This window comes from Papio anubis, chromosome 13 (genome assembly GCF_008728515.1).
Source record: "Papio anubis isolate 15944 chromosome 13, Panubis1.0, whole genome shotgun sequence".
Classification (NCBI taxonomy): Eukaryota; Metazoa; Chordata; class Mammalia; order Primates; family Cercopithecidae; genus Papio; species Papio anubis.
The window spans coordinates 25,481,334-25,503,355 of record NC_044988.1 but is presented as its reverse complement, the minus strand read 5'-3'; the positions used below and the strand labels follow the sequence as shown (position 1 = coordinate 25,503,355).

At 39.2% G+C, this 22,022-nt stretch overlaps 1 protein-coding gene across 6 annotated transcripts in view; it reads right to left on the bottom strand.

Annotated features, from left to right (window-relative positions):
- The window catches only part of ABHD17B (abhydrolase domain containing 17B), an 85,545-nt gene that overhangs the window by 17,860 nt on the left and 45,663 nt on the right, over window positions 1-22,022 (bottom strand). For 5 of the 6 annotated variants that reach the window (XM_009188935.1, XM_017949923.2, XM_017949925.3 and 2 more), the window contains 2 exons: window positions 21,479-21,686; window positions 15,644-17,259 (listed from right to left, as the gene is read on the bottom strand). In XM_009188935.1, coding sequence (XP_009187199.1) covers window positions 17,233-17,259; window positions 21,479-21,686 — 235 coding nt within the window. In that variant the 3' untranslated portion in view covers window positions 15,644-17,232. Of the gene's footprint in view, window positions 1-15,643; window positions 17,260-21,478; window positions 21,687-22,022 lie in introns of those variants that run through there. The other variant, XM_017949924.3, reaches the window with a different exon arrangement.

Sequence of the window (22,022 nt, the reverse complement as noted above, 5' to 3'; positions counted from 1 at the left end):
CCTGGCTAATTTTTGTATTTTTAGTAGAGACAAGGTTTCACCATGTTGGCCAGGCTGGTCTCAAACTCCTGATCTCAAGTGATCTGCCCGCCTCAGTCTCCCAAAATGCTGGGATTACGGGCATGAGCCACCACACCCGGCAATAGGGTCTCATTTGGTAATCCCATTTTAGAGGATGAAAATATTTCTGAAATCTAGGAGAAAAGCTGTAGGCTTATAAGTTTAAGAGGACTGAATTTATGGGTTGTTTATGGGGAAAACTGCAGGGATATTACTGAGACCAGATACTAAGTGTCTTGGCCTTCAGGGCTCAGCAAAGTTCCTCATAACAGGGCACCAGCAGAATAGAGCCACTAGTACAACCATGAGCCTTTGAGTGGACTGAGAAGTGATTTCTTAGTAACCATAGACTGAGGACTAAGACTTTCCTATTTTCTTTAAGGAGGAAAGAGGAGTGAGTTCTAAAGACTTTTACATTTAGTCCTACATATTCATGAGTTAGGCATCTATGGATTCATAGATAGACAATTCATAGATAGACAATCTGTATGGATTCATATGGATAGACAATACTCAGAAAAAATTCCAGAGTTAGAAAAAGTAAAATTTGAATATGTTGCAGACCAAGTACCATGTTGAATCGCATGAATGAAAGACACATGAATGAATATACAGGCACTGTAATAGGTATTATAAGTAATTTAGACATGATTTAAAGTATACAGGAGGATATGCATAGGTCATGTGCGATACTACCCTATTTTATATAAGGGACTTGAGCATCTGGGAATGTTGGTATCTGAAGGGGCTCCTGAAACCAATCCCCAGGGATACCAATGGATGAATGTATTTGACTTTAGCAATTGGGCTTCAGACCAAAATCTCATTGTCATGGAGAAATGTATACCCATTATATACAAATAATTAATACTTTCCAATATGATAAGCAAAGAGATTCTGTGATATACCTCTGTGGCAGGGTAGGGAAAAATGATTTTAGAAACTGGCATAGTTCTTAGGAAATGTTCTTTTTTTGTTTGTTTGTTTGTTTTTTTTTTTTGAGACGGAGTCTCGCTCTGTCGCCCAGGCTGGAGTGCAGTGGCGCGATCTCGGCTCACTGCAAGCTCCACCACCCGGGCTCACGCCATTCTCCCGCCTCAGCCTCCGAGTAGCTGGGACTACAGGCGCCCGCCACCACGCCCGGCTAGTTTTTTGTATTTTTAGTAGAGACGGGGTTTCACCATGTTAGCCAGGATGGTCTCGATCTCCTGACCTCGTGATCCACCCGCCTCGGCCTCCCAAAGTGCTGGGATTACAGGCTTGAGCCACCGCGCCCGGCCGCGGAAATGTTCTACATCTTGCCCTCTGCCCGGTAAATCTCTCTCTATGAAGCTAGATGAAACTGTATGTACAAGAGATTTACTGGGGGAGGGTAAGGTGTAAAAAGTAAACAGAGAGGACAGAGTAGGGAAGAAAAGCCTTCAGACTGTGACAAAGGTATGACATCTCTGAAAGGAGAGCAGAGCTAAATTTGTAGGATGGGCCTCCGACTGCAACACAGTTCTGAGAAAGTCTGACCCGGTCAATGGGGAGTCCCTGGCAAATTCCCCCTGGGACTTCTGTAGAGAAGCTCCCCGTCAGGCAAGAATGGCTCCCTCGGCTGGGCGCGGTGGTTCAAGCCTGTCATCCCAGCACTTTGGGAGGCCGAGACGGGCAGATCACGAGGTCAGGAGATCGAGACCATCCTGGCTAACACAGTGAAACCCCGACTCTACTAAAAAATACAAAAAAACTAGCCGGGCGAGGTGGCGGGCGCCTGTAGTCCCAGCTGCTCGGGAGGCTGAGGCAGGAGAATGGCGTGAACCCAGGAGACGGAGCTTGCAGTGAGCTGAGATCTGGCCACTGCACTCCAGCCTGGGCAACAGAATGAGACTCCGTCTCAAAAAAAAAAAAAAAAAAAAAAAAAAGAATGGCTCCCTCTAGTAGCCTCACTATGTGTAGTTACTGGCTGGGAGCATCCCAGGGGAAGCACAATCTCAATGTGAGAGTCACAGCAGAAACAGAAGTTTGGCAGCTGGAAGCTGTCAGTCAGCTCTGCTCCTGAAGCAAGTGCCCTTCAAGGGACATCTGAGGGGTCCACCTCCATGTCTGCCATTTTTCAGGAAAGTATGTTTTTAGAAAAATACCATGAGGCACTGCTTTGGGGTACCAGGTGGGACCATGAGGTATGATCCCACAAGGGAAAAGGAAGTAAAAAAAAAAAATGTTCACATTTTCACCTTCATAGAATCAGAAATTTGAGAGCACAATTCAAGAATAAAGGAGACAGGCAAAAAACATGGCAGGAAATGACCAACTGACTTTTTACAATCAGTGGTATCTAATATTCAGAGTTACATTTTTTTGTGTCCCAATAAAATCCTTTGTGTCATTGCAAGCCATCAGTAAAATCTTATATGTATACAAACACCTCATGGGAACATGTGTGTGCACGTGTGTGTTTAAGTCAAGAAAAAAGGCTATGTTCTATTCATAGGTCAATAAGATACAAAGCCAAGTGCAGTGGCTCATGGCTATAATTCCAGCACTTTGGGAGAGGCCGAGGTGGGAGGATCATTTGAGGCAAAGACTTTGAGGCCAGCCTGGGCAACATAGCGAGACTCTGCCTTTACAAGAAATTAAAACATTAGCCAGGTGCAGTGGCACATGCATGTAGTCCCAGCTACTCGGGAGGTTGAGGAAGGAGGATTGTTTGAACCTAGGCTGCAGGGAGCTAAGATGGTGCCATTGCACTCTAGCCTGGGCACAGAGCAAGATCCTGTTTCAGAAAAAAAGATACTAAATAGGGACATTGTTGCAGGAAAAGAAAGAAAATTCATAAATGAATTAATTCTGTAGAAACAGGAGTTCCGAGCCAGAGGTGGTCACTAGAGAGCACAGTTACCCAGGAATTCACAGAAACCTGGGGGAGGGCATTGGAAATTCCAGACTGTGCAATGAGGGCATTGGATCCATTTTGTCTAGCTTTCCTGGGGTTCACACAGATTGACTTCAACCATGAGGTCTTCATGCTTAACCACTGTCAACCCATAGAGTCATGTATGGAGATGTGAAACAGTGGTAAGAATAAAGAAGAGACGCCAAGAAATTACATTGCTTTCCAGGGTTTTCCTCTGTCTTCTATGCAATTTTTAGTGCAATTCTGCTAATATATATTTTCTCCTTCTCTGTACCTCCTTTATAGGATATAATGGTTTCCATGGTCTATCACATAGAACGCCACTCTTCAGACTGGGCTGAGAAAGCATTATACATTATTTTTTCCCATTCTGCAAACAAATTCTTGGTTTTAAACCTAACTGATTAGCATGGCTCTCATAAACAACCACCTGTCTCAGACCTAGAATGCCTTCTCTCTTCACTTATTCCAATTTCAACTGGTGTCTTGCAGCTTTCTTCAATTAATAATAACAATAATAATCTTTGTGTGAATATCTACCTAAATTCTTTCACATGTATGATCTTTAAAAAGACCCAGTAATGCAGGCAGGGCAAATATTAATATTGCAATCACTTATAGATGGGGACATTTAAGTTTTGAGTGATGGTATAAAGTCATGCTGTAAATGGTATAGCCAGAATTTAAATGCAGATATTTAATGTTCAAAAGCCTCCCTTTTCCAATATACTGCTTTTCTAAGGTTCCTTCCATGTAGATCTAAATATTCCACGATTTGGTGACTTTAGGAGTCACAAATAGGTTTTAAGCAATGGCAGAATCTTTCTAGGGACCCTCCCCCAATAAGTAGACCCTGAGACAAGGATTTGGATACAAATACAGATATACCTTAGAGATATTGTAGGTTCGGTCTCAGAGCATTGCAATAAAGCAAGTCACACATTTTTTTTTCATTTTCCAGTACATATAAAAGTTACGTTTATACTATACCAAAAGCAATTGCAACAAAAGCCAAAATTGACAAATGGGATCTAATTAAACTAAAGAAGCTTCTGCACAGCAAAAGAAACTATCATTAGAGTGAACAGGCAACCTACAGAATGGAAGAAAATTTTTGCAATCTATCCATCTGATGAAGGTCTAATATCCAGAAACAAGGAACTTAAACAAATTTATAAGAAAAAAAAAAACATCAAAAAATGGTCAAAGGATATGACCAGACATTGCTCAAAAGAAGACATTTATGCAGCCAACAAACATATGAAAAAAAGCTCATCATCACTGGTCATTAGAGAAATGCAAATCAAAGAACAGTGAGATACCATCTCACACCAGTTAGAATGGTGGTTATTAAAAAAGTCAGGAAACAACAGATGCTGTCAAGGCTGTGGAGAAACAGGAACTCTTTTACACTGTTGGTGGGAGTATAAACTAGTTCAATCATTGTGGAAGACAGCATGGCAATTACTCAAGGATCTAGAACCAGAAATACCATTTGACCCAGCAATCCCATTAGTGGGTATATACCCAAAGGATTATAAGTCATTCTACTATAAAGACACATGCACATGTATGTTTACTGCAGCACTACTTATGATAGCAAAGACTTGGAACCAACCCAAATGTCCATCAGTGATAGACTGGATAAAGAAAATGTGGCAAATATACACCATGGAATACTATGCAGCCATTAAAGAGGATGAGTTTGTGTCCTTTGCAGGACATGAATGAATCTGCAAGCCACCATTCTCAGCAAACTAACACAGGAACAGAAAACCTAACACCACATGTTCTCACTCATAAGTGGGAGGTGAACAATGAGAACATATGGACACAGGAAGGAGAATATCACACACTGGGGCCTGTCAGGGAGTGGGGCGCAAGGGGAGGGAGAACATTAAGACAAATACCTAACGCACGTGGGGCTTAAAACCTGGATGACAGGTTGATAGTGCAGCAAACCACCATGGCACATGTGTGCCTATGTAACAAACCTGCACGTTCTGCACATGTATCCCAGAACTTAAAGTAAAATAAAATTTAAAAAATAAATATATTTTTGTCCTCACAGCATGCAGTCTACCCTGAAGTACCTCTAGAATTTTTCTATCAGAAGGGATTAGGACAGCAATCTGGATGGAAATAGGGCTCAGGAAACTTAAGAGATATGTTAAGAGATATGTGTGTATAGAAAGCACATTAAAACAAACGAACAAACAAAAAAAGTTATGTTTATATTACACTGTATTATATTAAGTATGCAATACCACTATGCCTAAAAAAGCAATGTACATACCTTCATTTTAAAATATCTTGTTGCAAAAAAAAAAAAAAAAAGTCTTGTTGCTAAAAAAAGGCTACCAATCATCCAAACCTTTAGCAAGTTGTCATCTTTTTGTTGGTAGAAGGTCTTGCATCAGTGTTGATGGCTGCTAACCAGGATGGCGGCTGCTGGAGGTTAGAATGGCTGTGGCAATTTCTTAAAGTAATAGTGAGGTTTGTTGCATCAATTGACTCTTCCATTCAGGAAAGATTTCTCTGTAGCATAAGATGCTGTCTCATAGCATTTTATCCATAGAACTTCTTTCAAAATTAGAGTAAATGCTCTCAAACCCTGTTGCTGCTTTATTAACTAAGGTTATGTTATATTTAAATCCTTTGTTGTGTGATCTCAATAATGTTCACAGTATCCTCAACAGGAGGAGATTCCATCTCAAGAAACCACTTTCTTTGCTCATCCATAAGAAGCAACACCTGAACTGTTCAAGATTTTTTTTTTTTTTTTTTTTTTTTTTGAGATAAGGTCTTGCTCTGTCGCCTAGGCTGGAGTGCAGTAGCATGATCATGACTCGCTGCAGCCTTCATCTCCTGGGCTCAAGCAATCCTCCTGCCTCAGCCTTCCAAGTAGCTGGGACTACAAGCACGTACTATCATACCCAACTAATTTAAAAAAAAATTATTTTAGTAGAGACGAGGTCTCACTATGTTGCCTAGGCATGTCTCAAACTCCTGAGCACAAGCGATCCTCCTGCCTCAGCCTCCTAAAGTGCTGAGATTACACGCATGATTACCAGGATTACAGGGCCACTTCACCTGGCCCTGTTCAAGTTTTATCATGAGGTTGCAGCAATTCAGTCACATTCAGGCTCCACTTCTAATTCTCCTGCTATTTCCACTACATCAGTAGTTATTGCCTCCACTGAAGTCTTAAACCCCTCAAAGTCATCCATGAGTGTTGAAATCAACTTCTTCCAAACTCCTGCTAATGTTGCTATTTTGACCTCCTCCCATGAATCGCAAATGTTTTTTTTGAGACAGAGTCTCACTCTGTTGGCCAGCCTGGAGTGCAGCGCGCGATCTCGGCTCACTGTAACCTCTGCCTCCCAGGTTCAAGCGATTCTCCTGCCTCAGCCTCCCGAGTAGCTGGGGTTACAGGTGCCTGCCACCATACCTGACGAATTTTTGTATTTTTAGTAGAGATGGGGTTTTGCCATGTTGGCCAGGCTGGTCTTGAACTCCTGACCTCAGGTGATCCACCCACCTCGGCCTCTCAAATGTTGGGATTACAGGCGTGAGCCACCGTGTCTAGCCCACAAATGTTCTTAATGGCATCCAGAATGGTGACTCCTTTCCAGAAGGTTTTCAATTTACTTTGTCCAGATTCATGAGAAGATTTACTATCTATGGCAGCTATAGCCTTATAAAATGTATCTCTTAATAAGACCTGAAAGTCAAAATTATTCCTTGATCCATGGACTGCAGCATGGATGTTGTGTTAGCCACTATAAAAACACTAATCTCCTTGTACATCTCTACCAGAGCTCTTAGGGTGCATTGATAATGTGCAGTAATATTTTGAAAGAAATCCTTTTTTCTGAGCAGCAGGTCTCAAAAAATGGACTTAAAATATCCAGTGACCAAGCTGTAAACAGATGTGCTATTATCCAGGCTTTGTTGTTCCATTGATAGAACATAGGCAGAGTAGATTTACATAGTTCTTAAGTGCCCTAAGATTTCCAGAATGGTAAATGAATATTGGCTTCAACTGAAAGTAACAAGCTACATTAGCTTTTTTTTTTCCCGAGACAGCATCATGTTCTGTCACCTGGAGTACAGTTGTATAACCATAGCTCACTGCAGCCTTGAAATCCTGGACTCACGTCATCCTCTGGCCTCAGCCTCCTGAGTAGCTGGGACTATGGGCACACGCCATCATCTTCAACTAATTTTTTCTTTTTCTTTCTTTTTTTTTTTTTTTTGAGACAGAGTTTCACTCTGCTGCCCAGGCTGGAGGCAGTGGCGCGATGTCGGCTCACTGCAACCTGCACCTTTAGGTTCAAATGATTCTCCTGCCTCAGCCTCCCAAGTAGCTGGGATTATAGGCGTGTACCACCATGCCCAGCTAATTTTTATATTTTTGGCAGAGACAGGGTTTCACCACGTTGTCCATCTTGAACTCCTGACCTCAGGTGATCCAACCACCTCGGCCTCCCAAAGTGCTGGGATTACAGGCATGAGCCACCGCGCCTGGCTAATTTTTTCTATCTTTGGTAGACATAGGGTCTCTAACCTGGATTAGGCTTTGGCCTAAGGGAATGTTGTGGCTGGTTTGATCTTTCCAGATCACTGAAACTTTCTTCCTATAACCAATATGGTTGTTTCACTTTCTTATCCATGTATTTGTTGGAGTATCACTTTCAATTATCTTCAAGAACTTTTGCCTTCCATTCTTAACTTGTTAACTGTTAGGTACAAGCCTAGCTTTTGACCTATCTTAGCCTTACACATACCTTCCTCACTAAGCTTAATGATATCCAGTTTTTGATTTAACATGAGAGACTAATGGCTCGTCCTTTCACTTGAACAGTTAGAGACCATTGCAGGGGTTTTTACATATATATATACACTATATATATATACACACACACACACACAAAAAAAAATATATTTTTATATATATAAAAAAATATATTTTGTGTGTGTATATATATATATATATATATATTTTTTTTTTTTTGGACAGGGTCTTGCTCTGTTGCCCAGGCTGAAGACAAGATCTTGCTCTGTCGCCCAGGCTGGTTGTTGCCAACCTCTGCCTCCCAGGCTTAAGTGATCCTCTCACCTCAGCCTCCCAAGGAGCTGGGATTACAGGTGTGTGCCACCACACCTGGCTGATCTTTGGGTTTTGGGTAGAGACAGTGCTTTGCCACATCGCCCAGGCTGGTCTCAAACTCCCAAGCTCATGTGATTTGCCCGCCTCAGCCTCCCAAAGTGATGGGATTACAGGTGTGAGCCACAGCACCTGGTCATCGCAGTTATTAATTGGCCTAATTTCAATATTGTTATGATTCAGGAAATAGGGAGGCCTGAGGAGAGGGAGAGAGATGAGGGAATGGCTGGTTGGTGGAGCAGTCAGGACACACACATTTATCCATGAAGTTTGCCATCTTAGTCATCTTATATAAGCGTGGTTCATGGCACCCCCCTACAATTACCATAATAACAAGAAAGATCACTGATTATAGATCACCATAACAGATATAGTAATCATAGAAAGTTTGACATATTGTGAGAATTACCAAAACGTGACACAGAGACACAAAGTGAGCACATGCTGTTGGAAAAAATGACACCGATAGACTTGCTTGACGCAGGGTTGCCACAAACCTTCAATTTGTAAAAAGCAAAAGCAGTATCTGCAAAGCAGAATAAAGCAAAGCAAAATAAAATAAGGTGTCTCATTATAGTTTATTTTAGGAGGTCTACAGTTTCTTTTAAAAGGTGAAGAAGATCCAGGAGAATGGGGAAATGTCAAGGGGGGGAAAGGCAACCAATAAAGTCTGAAATTAAGATAGCTAAGATTCTAAGGGACTGAAGCATAATCTTTGTAATCTCTCTGGGGAAACTCTGGGAGCCTGTGAAGGACACAAAGCTCAGTTATCCCACCTGGAAGGCGAGGGAGCTGGGGTGTGCCTAAACTCCAGCCAGTCTTTGGTTAAGGGCTGCTCCCAGTGAGTATAATTCTGCCAATACTTCCAGCAGACTGGACAGCAAAACTGGCTCAGGTAGTGAGAGAAAGCCCTCAGGGAAGAAATACAAGTGCTGGCAGTTGGCAATTGGGCCCATGTGCACTGAAGTGGTACAGATTAGGGAATATGAGTGAGGCACCAAAGCATTTTCGTGGAAGTTTCAACGGAACAGCTTATACACAGACATCATGCTCATTTTTCTCTAATAATAAATAATTAGAATAGAATATAGCTTTACAATTTTAAGAGCACTTTCACATATATTATAGGATTATTAAAAATCCTTTGATATAAGCAGCATCATGAATATGGAAAAATCAGGAATAAAAATAAATTGGTCACTTGCATTGAATGCTCTCTAGAAAGTACAAATTGTATCTCCTCCATGAGGATTATCATAAATTTAAAAGTTCTTGTTTTCTTACACCAAATTAATTATTCTAAATTACAGTCTTATTTTGAGAATTTTCTGACCTTTTCTTTGGTGGAGCAAGCAACGGAGTAGGGAAACAGGAGCCGTGGGTGATGAAGACCATTTCTTTCTTTTTTTTTTCTGAGACAGAGGCTTGTTCTGTCGCCCAGGCTGGAGTGCAGTGGCGCAATCTTGGCTCATTGCAACCTCCGCCTCTCAGGTTCAAGTGATTCTCATGCCTCAGCCTCCTGAGTAGCTGGGACTACAGGTGTGTGCCATCACACCCGGCTAATTTTTGTATTTTTAGTAGAGACGGGGTTTCCCCATGCTGGTCAGGCTGATCTCAAACTCCTGACCTCGTGATCCACCTGCCTCGGCCTCCCAAAGTGCTGGAATTACAGGTATGAGCCACTGCACCTGGCCTGATGAAGAGCATTTTAAAACCCCAATCTAAAACTCTTTTTCAGAACTATACAAGTTAGTATAGCACTTTATAACCTAATTTTTAAAAAAGACTAATTAACTGCTGGAATCAGAAAACATAAACAATGTATGGATTGTCAAATCAATTCAAATCAATAAGTCAATAGCTATTCAATTGTTCACTTATAAATATTTTACATTACATTATACAGTAGAAGAAATATTTTCTTCATAAAGTAGTTTAAATCAAAGTGTTTTTCCTTCCCCTTCTCCAAGGTCTGGTGAGATGAACTTACTTCAACGCAGCCACCCCTGAAAAGTAATGGAAAAGCTCCAGGAAAGTCATAAGTAGGAGATTTTCTGTTTATTAGCTTGTTTTTCAGGGCAGCTAAATGAATGGCAACTCTGGACAACCACTTTAAAGGGATTATCCCAAATGGATTGGATTGTTTTAAAAAACCCTCCTATCTAAATCCATTGATTCCTGGTTAATACAAAGGAGTGACTCTACTGCCACTACATTTGAATGAGAAAACGAATGACACAGATTATAAGAACTTAGTCAAGGTATAGAGTTTTCTGTACATCATATTTCTGTTATCATAAAGATAAATAAAATATTAAGAAGGCCGGGCGTGGTAGCTCACGAGGTCAAGAGTTTGAGATCAGCCTGGCCAGCATGGTGAAACCCCATCTCTACTAAAAATACAAAAATTAGCCGGGCATGGTGGCACAGGCCTATAGTCCCAGCTACTTGGGAGGCTGAGGCAGGAGAATCACTTGAACCCAGGAGGCAGAGGTTGCGGTGAGCCGAGATCGTGCCATTGTGCTACAGCCTGGGCAACAAGAGCGAAAGTCCGTCTTAAAAAAAAAAAGAAATTAAAAGTTTTACATTTAAAAATCTTCTTTAAAAGACATTAAATCTTATTAGTGTGCTATTTATTTATTTATTTATTTTTATTTTTATTTTTTTTGAGACGGAGTTTTGCTCTTGTTGCCCAGGCTGGAGTGCAATGGCACGATCTCGGCGTACTGCAACCTCTGCCTCCCGGGTTCAAGTGATTCTCCTGCCTCAGCCTCCCAAGTAGCTGGGATTACAGGCATGCACCACTAGGCCCGGCTAATTTTGTATTTTTGGTAGAGATGGAGTTTCTCCATGTTGGTCAGGCTGGTCTTGAACTCCCGACCTCAGGTAATCTGCCCATCTCAACCTCCCAAAGAGCTGGGACTACAGGCGTGAGCCACTGTGCCCAGCCATGTGCTAGTAATTTATTAAGTTTCTTATTTTTTTTTTTGAGATGGAGTCGCATGCTGATGCCAAGGCTGGAGTGCAGTGGCCCAATCTCGGCTCACTGCAACCTCCGCCTCCCAGGTTCAAGTAATTCTTGTACCTCAGTCTCCTGAGTAGCTGGGACTACAGGTGCGTGCCACCATGCCCAGCTAACTTTCTGTATTTTTAGTAGAGACAGGGTTTCACCTAAAGTTAAACAGCAAACCTCTAACAAACTAAATTTGAATAATTAATTCTGATGTAAGTGGAGGAGCATTGTGATTAAAAAATGCAATCAGGTTTTTTTTTTTTTTTTTTTTTTTTTTTAAGGAAAACTGAGCACCAAGGATTTGCCACTACAGATGAAATCTTTGCTGAAACCATGGGATTTTCCTTTCAGCTGTTCCATTGTTGTTTGTCTTGCCTTCATCCTTTCTAGTTTAAACATCAAAATGAAAACACAAAGGCAGCATGTTTGGAGACAATAGAATACATTTGGACCCAAAGTGTCATGAGAATGAAGCGATCCATGGACAGGACAAAAGGTGCACTTGCTCTCATTTGCTGTGGTTCACCAGCTGTGCCAGCTTCCTGAAGAACCATCACTTTAAGCTACTACAGGCCAAAGAAAGAAATGGGCCAACTTTAATCAGAGTTCCACAGACTCAAGTGTTCACTGCTAATTCACTTGTAAATTGGCACATTATCAAAAATAAAAACTCCTCAAAAATTATCTACAAGTCCCAGCTACTTGGGAGGCTAAGGCAGCAGGAAGATCACTTGAGTTCAATTCCAGGCTGGGCAACATAGCAAGACCCTGTCTCTAAAAAAGAGAGGAAATAAAAAAATAAAAAAAAGTAATTCATGGCCTGACACTTCATTGCTAGGTGTAGATCCAGCCATAACATAAACAATTCCTTATTTTTATTTTTTTAATTTAATTTTATTTATTTTTTTGAGACGGAGTCTTGCGCTGTCGCCCAGGCTGGAGTGCAGTGGCCGGATCTCAGCTCACTGCAAGCTCCGCCTCCAGGGTTTGCACCATTCTCCTGCCTCAGCCTCCCGAGTCGCAGGGACTACAGGCGCCCGCCACTTTGCCCGGCTATTTTTTGTATTTTTTAGTAGAGACGGGGTTTCACTGTGTTAGCCAGGATGGTCTCGATCTCCTGACCTCGTGATCCACCCGTCTCGGCCTCCCAAAGTGCTGGGATTACAGGCTTGAGCCACCGCGCCCGGCCTACAATTCCTTATTTTTAAAAAAAATTTCTTTAGGGCACTAAGTATTCCCACTTAGGATTATTATTTAATCTTCATAGTAAACCTCTAAGGTCAACAGAAAGGATAATTATCTGCCTTTAACTGGTGATGAAACTGTGGCTCAGGGATTAATGTCTAACATTTCAAAAGCTACCCTTAATATCCCCCTTGTACTATTAATTTTACTAGTTTCTTCTCTAATGTAATAAAGATATTTGAGAAAAACAAAGTCACAGCTTTGAATTATGAGGCTATCCTATTGACTTAAAGCTTTCAAATAAGGCAACAAAAAGGAAAAGTCTTATTTTTTTGGAACATGTTCTTTCTTCATATTAATTCAATTGTTGGGAAGCTTTCAGTTACCAAGGAAGGGAAGGGTGCAAAGATAAAAATGAAAGACGTATTCTCTGCCCTTCAGAGATGCCCAATCTAACAGATAAGATAGCAGATAGCTTCTTGGAAGGCAGATCTATAATGCAAAGGGCCTTTGTTTCTGGGGATCTTCTTCCTTTACAACACTCTGCATGGCACTTTGTTGAGAGAAATACCTAGAACTGAGAGGATGAAAAGGGACAGTACACAGTAGTATCTCTCATGTCTCACTCCAAGTACTGGAGTGAGGCTTCGAGGGGAAACACTGGGAGAGATCCAAATGACTAGTGCAAACGGCTGTTGTTAGGCTTTCCTTACATTCTTTTAATCATTATTATTATTTGCCTTTTTCTCTCCGGCAGACCCTGGCTTCTCTAAGGCACAAGAGTGCTAAGTCCAAATGTGACCAAAATAGGGGCTTAAATAGTGCTAAAGACACCCTAGTCATACTCCCACCAATATAGCCTGTTTCCAGCATTTCAAACAACTGTTCCACACTATTTATTCATATTCAAATTAACAATTAACCCAGAATCTTTATTTATTTTTCTAATGTTATGCTCAGAGTATCTCATGACTTGAAATGTTCCTTAACTGGGTGTTTGGGTGACATTTATATCTACCTTGCCTTTCTTCTAATTATGTATTTGTTTGGAATAGACCTAAACTATTGCATGTTTCCTCCTATTCTGTTTCTGTTGATTAACCCATTCCTTCATTTTCAAAGTCACTCTAAGTTCTACTCTGTATTTCCCCAATGTTTGCAGCTGCTCAACTTTTTGTCTTTGTTTTCAAAGGGAATGCTTCCATATTCATCATCTCAGTCAATGATGGTTATCAAACTACACTAAGCTCAAGGCTGACTGATGCATTCTACCACTTCATATATTACCCCTCAGTTTTTCACATTGCTGATGAGTCATTTAGAAACCATTGACTCAACACTGGCAAAACTTGGGGATGATATATTGCTCTGGTTCTTGAAAATTCATGACTTCTTAAAAAGAAATATAAAAGATAATAGCAGTAACATTCACAAGAAGAGCAGACTCCTAGCAAGCAGCCCAGTATCCTTACCCACTGGACAGAACCAAATCAACTGGGCAGCTAGTAACTACTACTTATTCATTTATTTATTTATTTTTTTGAGATGGAGTCTCGCTCTGTCACCCTAGCTGGAGTGCAGTGACGCAATCTTGCCTCACTGCAATCTCCACCTCCCGGGTTCAAGCGATTCTCATACCTCAGCCTCCCAAACAGCTGGGATTACAGAGCCATGCCACCACACCTGATTAGTTTTTGTATTTTTAGTAGAGATGGGGTTTCACCATGTTAGCCAGGCTGGTCTCAAACTCCTGACCTCAAGTAATCCGCCTGCCTCAGCCTCCCAAAGTGCTAGGATTACAGGTGTGAGCCACCGCACCTGGCATAACTACTTCTTATTCAGGGTAGGGGCAACTTTAGTCTTGACTATCTGGCTATTGCTCACAGCATAGCCTTTCAGAGATTTCAGTGGAGCTATTTTGCTCTTAATTTAGACATAATGTAATAAGTTTAATTATCTAGTTTCCTAGATCATCTGAGTGGAAATACACAAAAAGCAAGTTGGAACAAAAGAAACAAACTCACAGTAGCAAGTAGCAACAGCTGACAGTATGAAAGAACAACAGAGGAACGCAGAGAACAAATGTGAGAATCTAAAAAAGCAAAGCAGCCCAAGGTCCATTAACATAAGAGCAGCTGTAATCCTGTAGCCCTTGTGCTGAGTACCAGGAAAGAAAAAAAAAATTTAGAGAAATAATGGCAGAAAAGTTTCCAATTTTATTAGAAAGCTATAACTTATACATCCAAGAGGCTTAACGAATGCTCTGGGGAAAAAAAGCAAAGATGCCCACAAACAGATACTTTATAGTATAAATGCTGAAAGTCAAAGGAGAAGTTTTAATCAGCAAGAGAAAAACAATGCATCACTTACAAAGGTACTTCAATAAGATTTAAGATTAACACCTTACTTCTCATCAGAAACCATGGAAGCCAGAAGGCAATAGGCAAACATACTCCATATGCTCAAAGAAAAAAGTAGGCAACCAAGAATCTTATATAGACTAAAGCTATCTTTCAAAAACGAAGATGAAATAAATCCTTTCCCAGATAAGCAAAACTGAGAGAATTTGTTAGCAGACTCATTTTACAATACTAAATGAAGTTCTTCAGGCTAAAATCAAGTGACCCTACAGAAATATGAATCTACAGGAACAAACAACATTGATAATTACGTAATGATAAATGCATATTTTTCCTCCTTAATTGATTTTAAAAAGCAATTTCAAATAATATGTATATAATGGATTGTTGGGCCTATAACATATAGAAATGTAATGTATTTTACTCCCTCTATATTTTTGCCAATAGCACATAGGAAGTAAGTAAAAACAAAGCTGTAATGGGCTAAGGAAATGACTACAGATGGTAAAGTAGTAACTATAACAATGCATTATAGAGTTTTTAACGTTAATATATTATGTAGGCATTGCCTAAAAAGTACGTTAGACCTGGCACTCAGTGAGGATTTCAGATATTATTATCCTATTCATTACATTCCCTGCCAAAACAAAACACAAAATTCAATATCGTTCACCTAAATAAAGGAATCCTCTCCTCCTCCAGCTACTTTTATTTGCTGCTCTGGTAGCCAGGCTGAAAACACATTTGAGAATTACTTCTCCTGTATCTGTTCTGGGGTCTTATGATTTTGGAAGTCCAGAAGCCAGTTTCTGACAGTGAAAACCAGGAGACAGTGAAGAAGTAGGTTTCCCCCCTTCTTTTTTATCATAAAAAATAACACACCAACATAAAAGATACCTTTTTAAGTAGGTCAAGGAAAAAAACTCACCCATAATCCTATTGCCTCAACACAATCATTTGTTTCATTGTATTTATTTCCTTTGGCTTTTATTCCATAGACACTCACATTTTATTTTACAGAGGTGTAATCATTTATACTCTCTTTTTCATTTAGGATTACACTGAATACTTTAGCAAGTTTAATTATCATTTTTGACAGCACCAGATATATTTAGGGATATATAAACTATTTTCTTTTGTCTCCTTCCCTTCTGCCCATTCTATTTCCCAGGGATGGGCCTTGAAGGCTTGGAGCCCAGACTTCTAGACTTAAAAGAGCTCAAAAAGTAGCAAATTCTCACTTTGGTGAAATGATATAGATGGCCTCTGACTTTACCAAAGTTATTAGGTGTTCAAATAGAAACACAAGTTTCATCTAAGATTCATGAGAATGCTAATTATAAGTTTTGATTTATAGCCTATGAATTCACAATACATAGTGTACCTATATTCGTAAACCTACCTGCTACCCTCTCTACTTCTTTTCTTCTTCAAAAACCAGAAGACTGAATCTACTTTAATTCAATACACTGCCTTAAGTAGTTGTTTTAGAGGAAAAAGAAGTCCAAATTTTGAATTAATCAAGTAGTACAGTGGCTGAAACTTGCATTTTATTAGGAGATAAACAAAAATTATCTAAAAATAGCATTTCCCCATTTTTCTAATATAACAATGTCATTTTTAAAAACACACTATTAAAACTTTTTTCTAAAAGTGTCATAATTATATTATGCAAATTTAGTACATGGCCTACACAAGGAAATAGAGGGAGTAAAATAGTTTCATGTCCACCTGGCTTCATATGAAAAAGCCAGTTTAACAGCTTTCAGTTCACTGACATTTGCAAAGACCTTTGTACTTTCCCTAGAAAAAAGAAAGAAAGAAAAACACACAACTCTAATGTCAAGTGGGTCATTTCCAGCATAGAGGTGTTTGTTTCCTTCCTTAGCATTACTCATTCAACTATTCAGTCAAAGGCATAATCCATTTAGAGATACGATAGACAAATGTCTTTTCCATTCTGCAAGTTAAAACTGAAAGCCTCGTTCCAAGTATCGTAAGCATAAACTGTTTTTTTTGGTTACTGGGCGTTTGGGGTGCACATTATCAGAATGCAACATGCTATCATGTTTGAATAAATAGCCTATTTTAAAACAAAGCAACAAGATAAAAGTTAATTCGTAATAACTATATTGATACTTTTTTCAATGTAATTGCTTATTCTGCGTGTTACAATTTGTAGTAAATCAGCTCCTGAAGTAAATACTTGTTTATTCATGTGTCTGTGGCTACCATCCTCACTAGGTTTCAACATAACTAAATAACTGTAACTGTGCCTAGTAAAATGAATTAGTATTAAATTCTTTAAATAATCATTAACATGAGAATTAATTGGCACAATCTACCAGTTTACTATTCAACGAATAACTAGTTGACAAGGAGGGCTCTACCCATTAAAAAAAAATTGTGACTAACATTGGAGAGCAAATAAGTTTACGCCACATAATTTGAAAGGCTCATTGGTATATTAATCCAGATAAGTTTGGTAAAGAGAAGATAATGGAATACATAGTACCGTCGTTGACAATTGTAGACCTTGAGAAAATCACTTCCCTTCTTTATGTTTCTGCACCTGTAAAATAAAGGGATTAGGCTATATCATCTCTGAAGTTTTTATAATCTATGAGTTTATGTGGCTTTCCATAACTTTATGAAAAATCACTCTTAAAGTTTTGTCATATATGTCTAAATGCAAGAATACCACTATTTACATGACAATTGCTGTCAGTCTACAATTTCTAAAATTCATTTTATAATTATTTTTGCAGAGACAGGGTCTCCTTCCATTGGTCAGGTTGGAGTGCAGTGGCACTATCAGTTCACTGCAGCCTTCTAGTCTTTGACTCAAGTGGTTCTCCCATCTCAACCTCTTAAGTAGCTGGGATTATAGGCTTGAGCTACCTCGCCCTACTTAAAATTCATTTTCACTTATGAAGCTCTCTTAAAATGAACACTACCTATATATTTATAGAAATCACAAAGAAAAAAACCTATGATATATATTCATGTAGGATATAGAACTGGTAAATTTGTGTAAAGAAACCTGGAAAAGTGTGAAGATGATAAACTAGTTCATGAAAGTTCTTATCTACCATTCTTTTTTGTACCTGGAGGATATGGCAGGAGCTATCTACCAAGGATTTGTGTTATTATCCAAATTGCACTATGTTAGTATGCACAAAAGCCAAATATCAAAACAAGCTAACTGGCACCACTCCAGTTAAGGCTAAAAACTGATATGAGCCATTACGTGTGAGTAGGGCTGAAATTTTCACATTACATTAGAAATGTAAGGGATATTATTATTCAATTAGTTCCATTTCTTTATTTCTAGTGAGAAAACTGAGGTCCAGAAGTAACTTGCCCAATGTTGCAGATCTAATCACTGTTAGCTGACAAGGGGCCCAGATCTGACTGCCAGTTTAATTGTTCTACATCATACTGTCTTCTCAAAACCATAAGGTAAGCTCTGACGAGTAAGTAGGAGAAATCAAAATGGAATACAAAGTCTCAAACAACCTTACACACAGTACATCTAGTACAACTTTTCATTTAAATCTGGAATTTCTTCTGTGACATCTATGACAGATGTCATTCAGCTTCTGCTCTGTCTCTAGTGATAAGACACTCATTAATGCTTAGGAAGCAATCCCTTTCCTTTACAGACAAATAACCATAAAGTTATTTCTCATACTGAGTTCGAATCTGGTATTTTGTAATTTTCACCCAGTTCTGCTCTGAGAGCCAGATAGAATACATTGTACATGCCTCTCAAATATTTGAAGGCAGCTATTACGCCTTAGTCACATCTTTCAGCTGGTTTGGGAGTTTCAGTTTATGATACCTTTTCCAACTTGGCAAATACCTCAGGATTTGCTCTAATTTGCAAATATCCTTTCACTGCATCCTGGAATAACATTAGTAATGCAAACGTGGTTTGAACAGCACTTTGTGTATCATTTTCCCATGATGTATTTTTCACCACTCTAAAATTAGATCAGTTTCTACAAAACTGACTTATATGTTATTTCCAGCAAGCAAAAATCTCCAGATTTTTTCATCTATACTCTTGACAAGTGCTGTTTCCTTTTCTATCAATGGCTTCCTGTTTGTTTCTAGGATAAAGACTAGGTAGGGTTCACGATGCCATCTGTAATTGTGTTCCTAATTAGTAGCCTCATTCCTAGGCCAAACTTTTTTTTTTTTTGAGACGGAGTCTTGCTCTGTTGCCCAGGCTGGAGTGCAGTGGTGCGATCTCGGCTCACTGCAACCTCCACCTCCAGGGTTCAAGTGATTCTCTTGCCTCAGCCTCTCGAGTAGCTGGGACTACAGGTGCATGCCACCACGCCCCGCTAATTTTTTGTGTTTTTAGTAGAGACAGGGTTTCACCGTGTTAGCCAGAATGGTCTCGATTTCCTGACCTCGTGATCCACCTGCCTCAGTCTCCCAAAGTGCTGGGATTACAGGTGTGAGCTACCGAGCCCAGCCCAGTCCTCATATTTAACTGCACCTTCCTTCCTCTAGGCTTCCATATATTATTCATCCCCCTCAGCCAGGAATGCTTCTCCTGGGTCACCCAGGTCTACCCAATTCTTAGTTATCCGTCAAAACTTAGCTGAAATACCACTTCTCTGGGGGACTCTTCCTTGTCCTGCTCCCCACGTTCCCCTCCCAAAAGTACCTTTTACCTGTTACAATACCTTACAAACCTCCTTCAGTCCTTATTAAAATAGTAATATTTGGGCAATGAGGTGCCTGTCTCCTTAGCTGTACCATGAAATCTATGAGGACACAGTCTGTCTTTACCTAGCACAGGGTTTTGCATGATTTATACATTCAATAACTATCGTTGAATGAATGAACACTGAATAAATAGAATCAATATTTAGATTTCCCTAGGTAATCAAATAAAACATTTAGCTAAGCCCTGGGTTGTATGCTGTACAAAGAATAAACTGTATAGGTTACAAGACAATCTTGAGAAAGAAAGACCTCTCCAAAAGAAGTGATGATATAATTTTAAAAGTTTTCAAACTATGTCCTATAAAAACGAAGGGTAATTTTTTTTCTTTTCACGCTTTCTAGTGTGGGCGTGGGGAGCATGGAAAAAGGCAAATAAGCACAGGTCAGTGGTATATTTGTTGTTTTACTGTTAATTTGACACATCTGAACCAAAGCATTCACAATACTTGATATACTTTGAAGAGAATCGTATACTATAGTCTTAGACATAACCACGGAACAAGCAGAACAATTAAAACTACATAAGGCCTTAAAATATATCCACAGTGTGTATTATTTCCATATTCATTCATTTACAAATTAGACTACATACCATTAATTTTTTATTTTTATTTTTATTTTTCTTTCATTGTTTTATTCAGGCAGGGTTCATTCAAGGAAAGGCAACTTAGTTTTTGTATGTGTGAGCTTTATTGTTTTACTATATTGGTTAATATAAAAGTTATGAATTAAATGTATTCTTATCTCCTATACCCAGGAGTGAATCCATGAAATTCTCAGATAGTAATCCAAAACAACAGGTCCTATTTTTAAAAATAGCCAAAGTGGGCCAGGCGTGGTGGCTCATGCCTGTAATTCCAACACTTTGGGAGGCCGAGGAGGGCAGATCATGAGGTCAGGAGTTCGAGACCAGCTTGATCAACATGGCAAAACCCTGACTCTACTAAAAATACAAAAATTAGCCAGGCGTGGTGGTGGGCATCTGTAATCCCAGCTACTCGGGAGGCTGAGGCAGGAGAATCACTTGAACCTGGGAGGCAGAGGTTGCAGTGAGCCAAGATTGCACCACTGCACTCCAGCCTCAGCGACAGAGCAAGACTCCGTCTCAAAAAATGAAAAAAAAAATAGCCAGTGAAAAGGGATCAGATAGCCAGTCTGTTTGTGGTCTTTAAGATCAACTCATGGACTTTCAGGATTTCATACAATGAAGACTACTGCAATTCTATGAGACTATGAGATCAGTCAAAATTTAAAACATTGCATACAAAATCATTCTTGAAATCTCTAAATGCCTTTTAAATAACCAGCATGAAAATTTTAAGTAGTTGCCTCACAGTACCAAACTTAGAAGTCAAAACTAGTTAAAATTCAGTGCTATCATGACTTCTCATTTACAAGGTAACTCATTGGTAAATTAACAGATGGCATAAAAATTAAGATTTACATCTTTTTTAAAGGATAAATGTATGTAATCAGAGTATAGAGAAAATTCAATGTATTTTACAATAAAATATCTTTAAACCTCTATCCCTGTACAACAGGGTTTAGGTTAATTCTAGTGAACTTGCATGGTTTTAAATCTCTTTTACAGTTCATTCTATTATGAGTACTTAAATTGCTTTAGATACATAGCTTTCTTCAAAAGAATATTACAGTTGTATTCCAGGATAAGATTTAGTACATTGAGATGTTTTAAAAATATTTATAAATTTGTTTCTAGTATGCAAAAGCATTTGGCAATACTTTTACAGCATTTGATTTTATAGAATTAAAATCTCATACAGTACTCATCTTGATGTTAAAAAAAAATTCACAGAAAAAATATAAATTACACAGCCTGACTGCATGGTACTGTTATTTCCAGTTCTTAGTTCTGGTAATTAAAACCTTCATTAAGTCTGTTAACAAATCATTACCTGTACATTTATGAAGGCAACTGACATGATTTGCAAACAAAACCTTCAGGTTTTATGTTAGTTACCAAAGAGTGCAGTTCAGCAAGAAAGGAAAACCCAGTAGCAAATTTACAGAATATTTTACAAATTTACCAGTTCCTGTGACACAAACTGTTTCAACCTTTCAAGATACTGTCCATACAGTTCCACATCATTGTGACCTGCTCCTTCAACCCAGAGAGGCTCCACAGGTCTTTGGCAACGTTCAAACAACGCGAGGCCATGTGAAAAGTCAATGACTTCGTCTTCAGTCCCATGAATTATTAATACTGGAGAGGTTATCTTAGAGATTTTGTCAATGCTGCAGGGAAAAAGGAAGGGGAAAAAAATGCAATAAATTAACTATGTAAAGGAACATAAATATTCTTGTGCTGTATCAGACAGGTAATTCAAATATGAGAATTGTACGAATCAGTTCAGAAGGTAAGAACGTCTCTTGAATTTCCAGTAAGATTCAAAAATTGCCTTTTACATACTCCCTACCTTAAGATTATCTGAGGAAGTTATTTTCATGCACTTGTTTTGACGGTTTTGCTGGAATCACTCAATGCTCTCGTCACTCTACTGTACCTTTCTACAATGTTGACTTTTGGCACAGAGAAACTTAGGTGTCCAGAAGAGGAGAAAACTTAAGAAC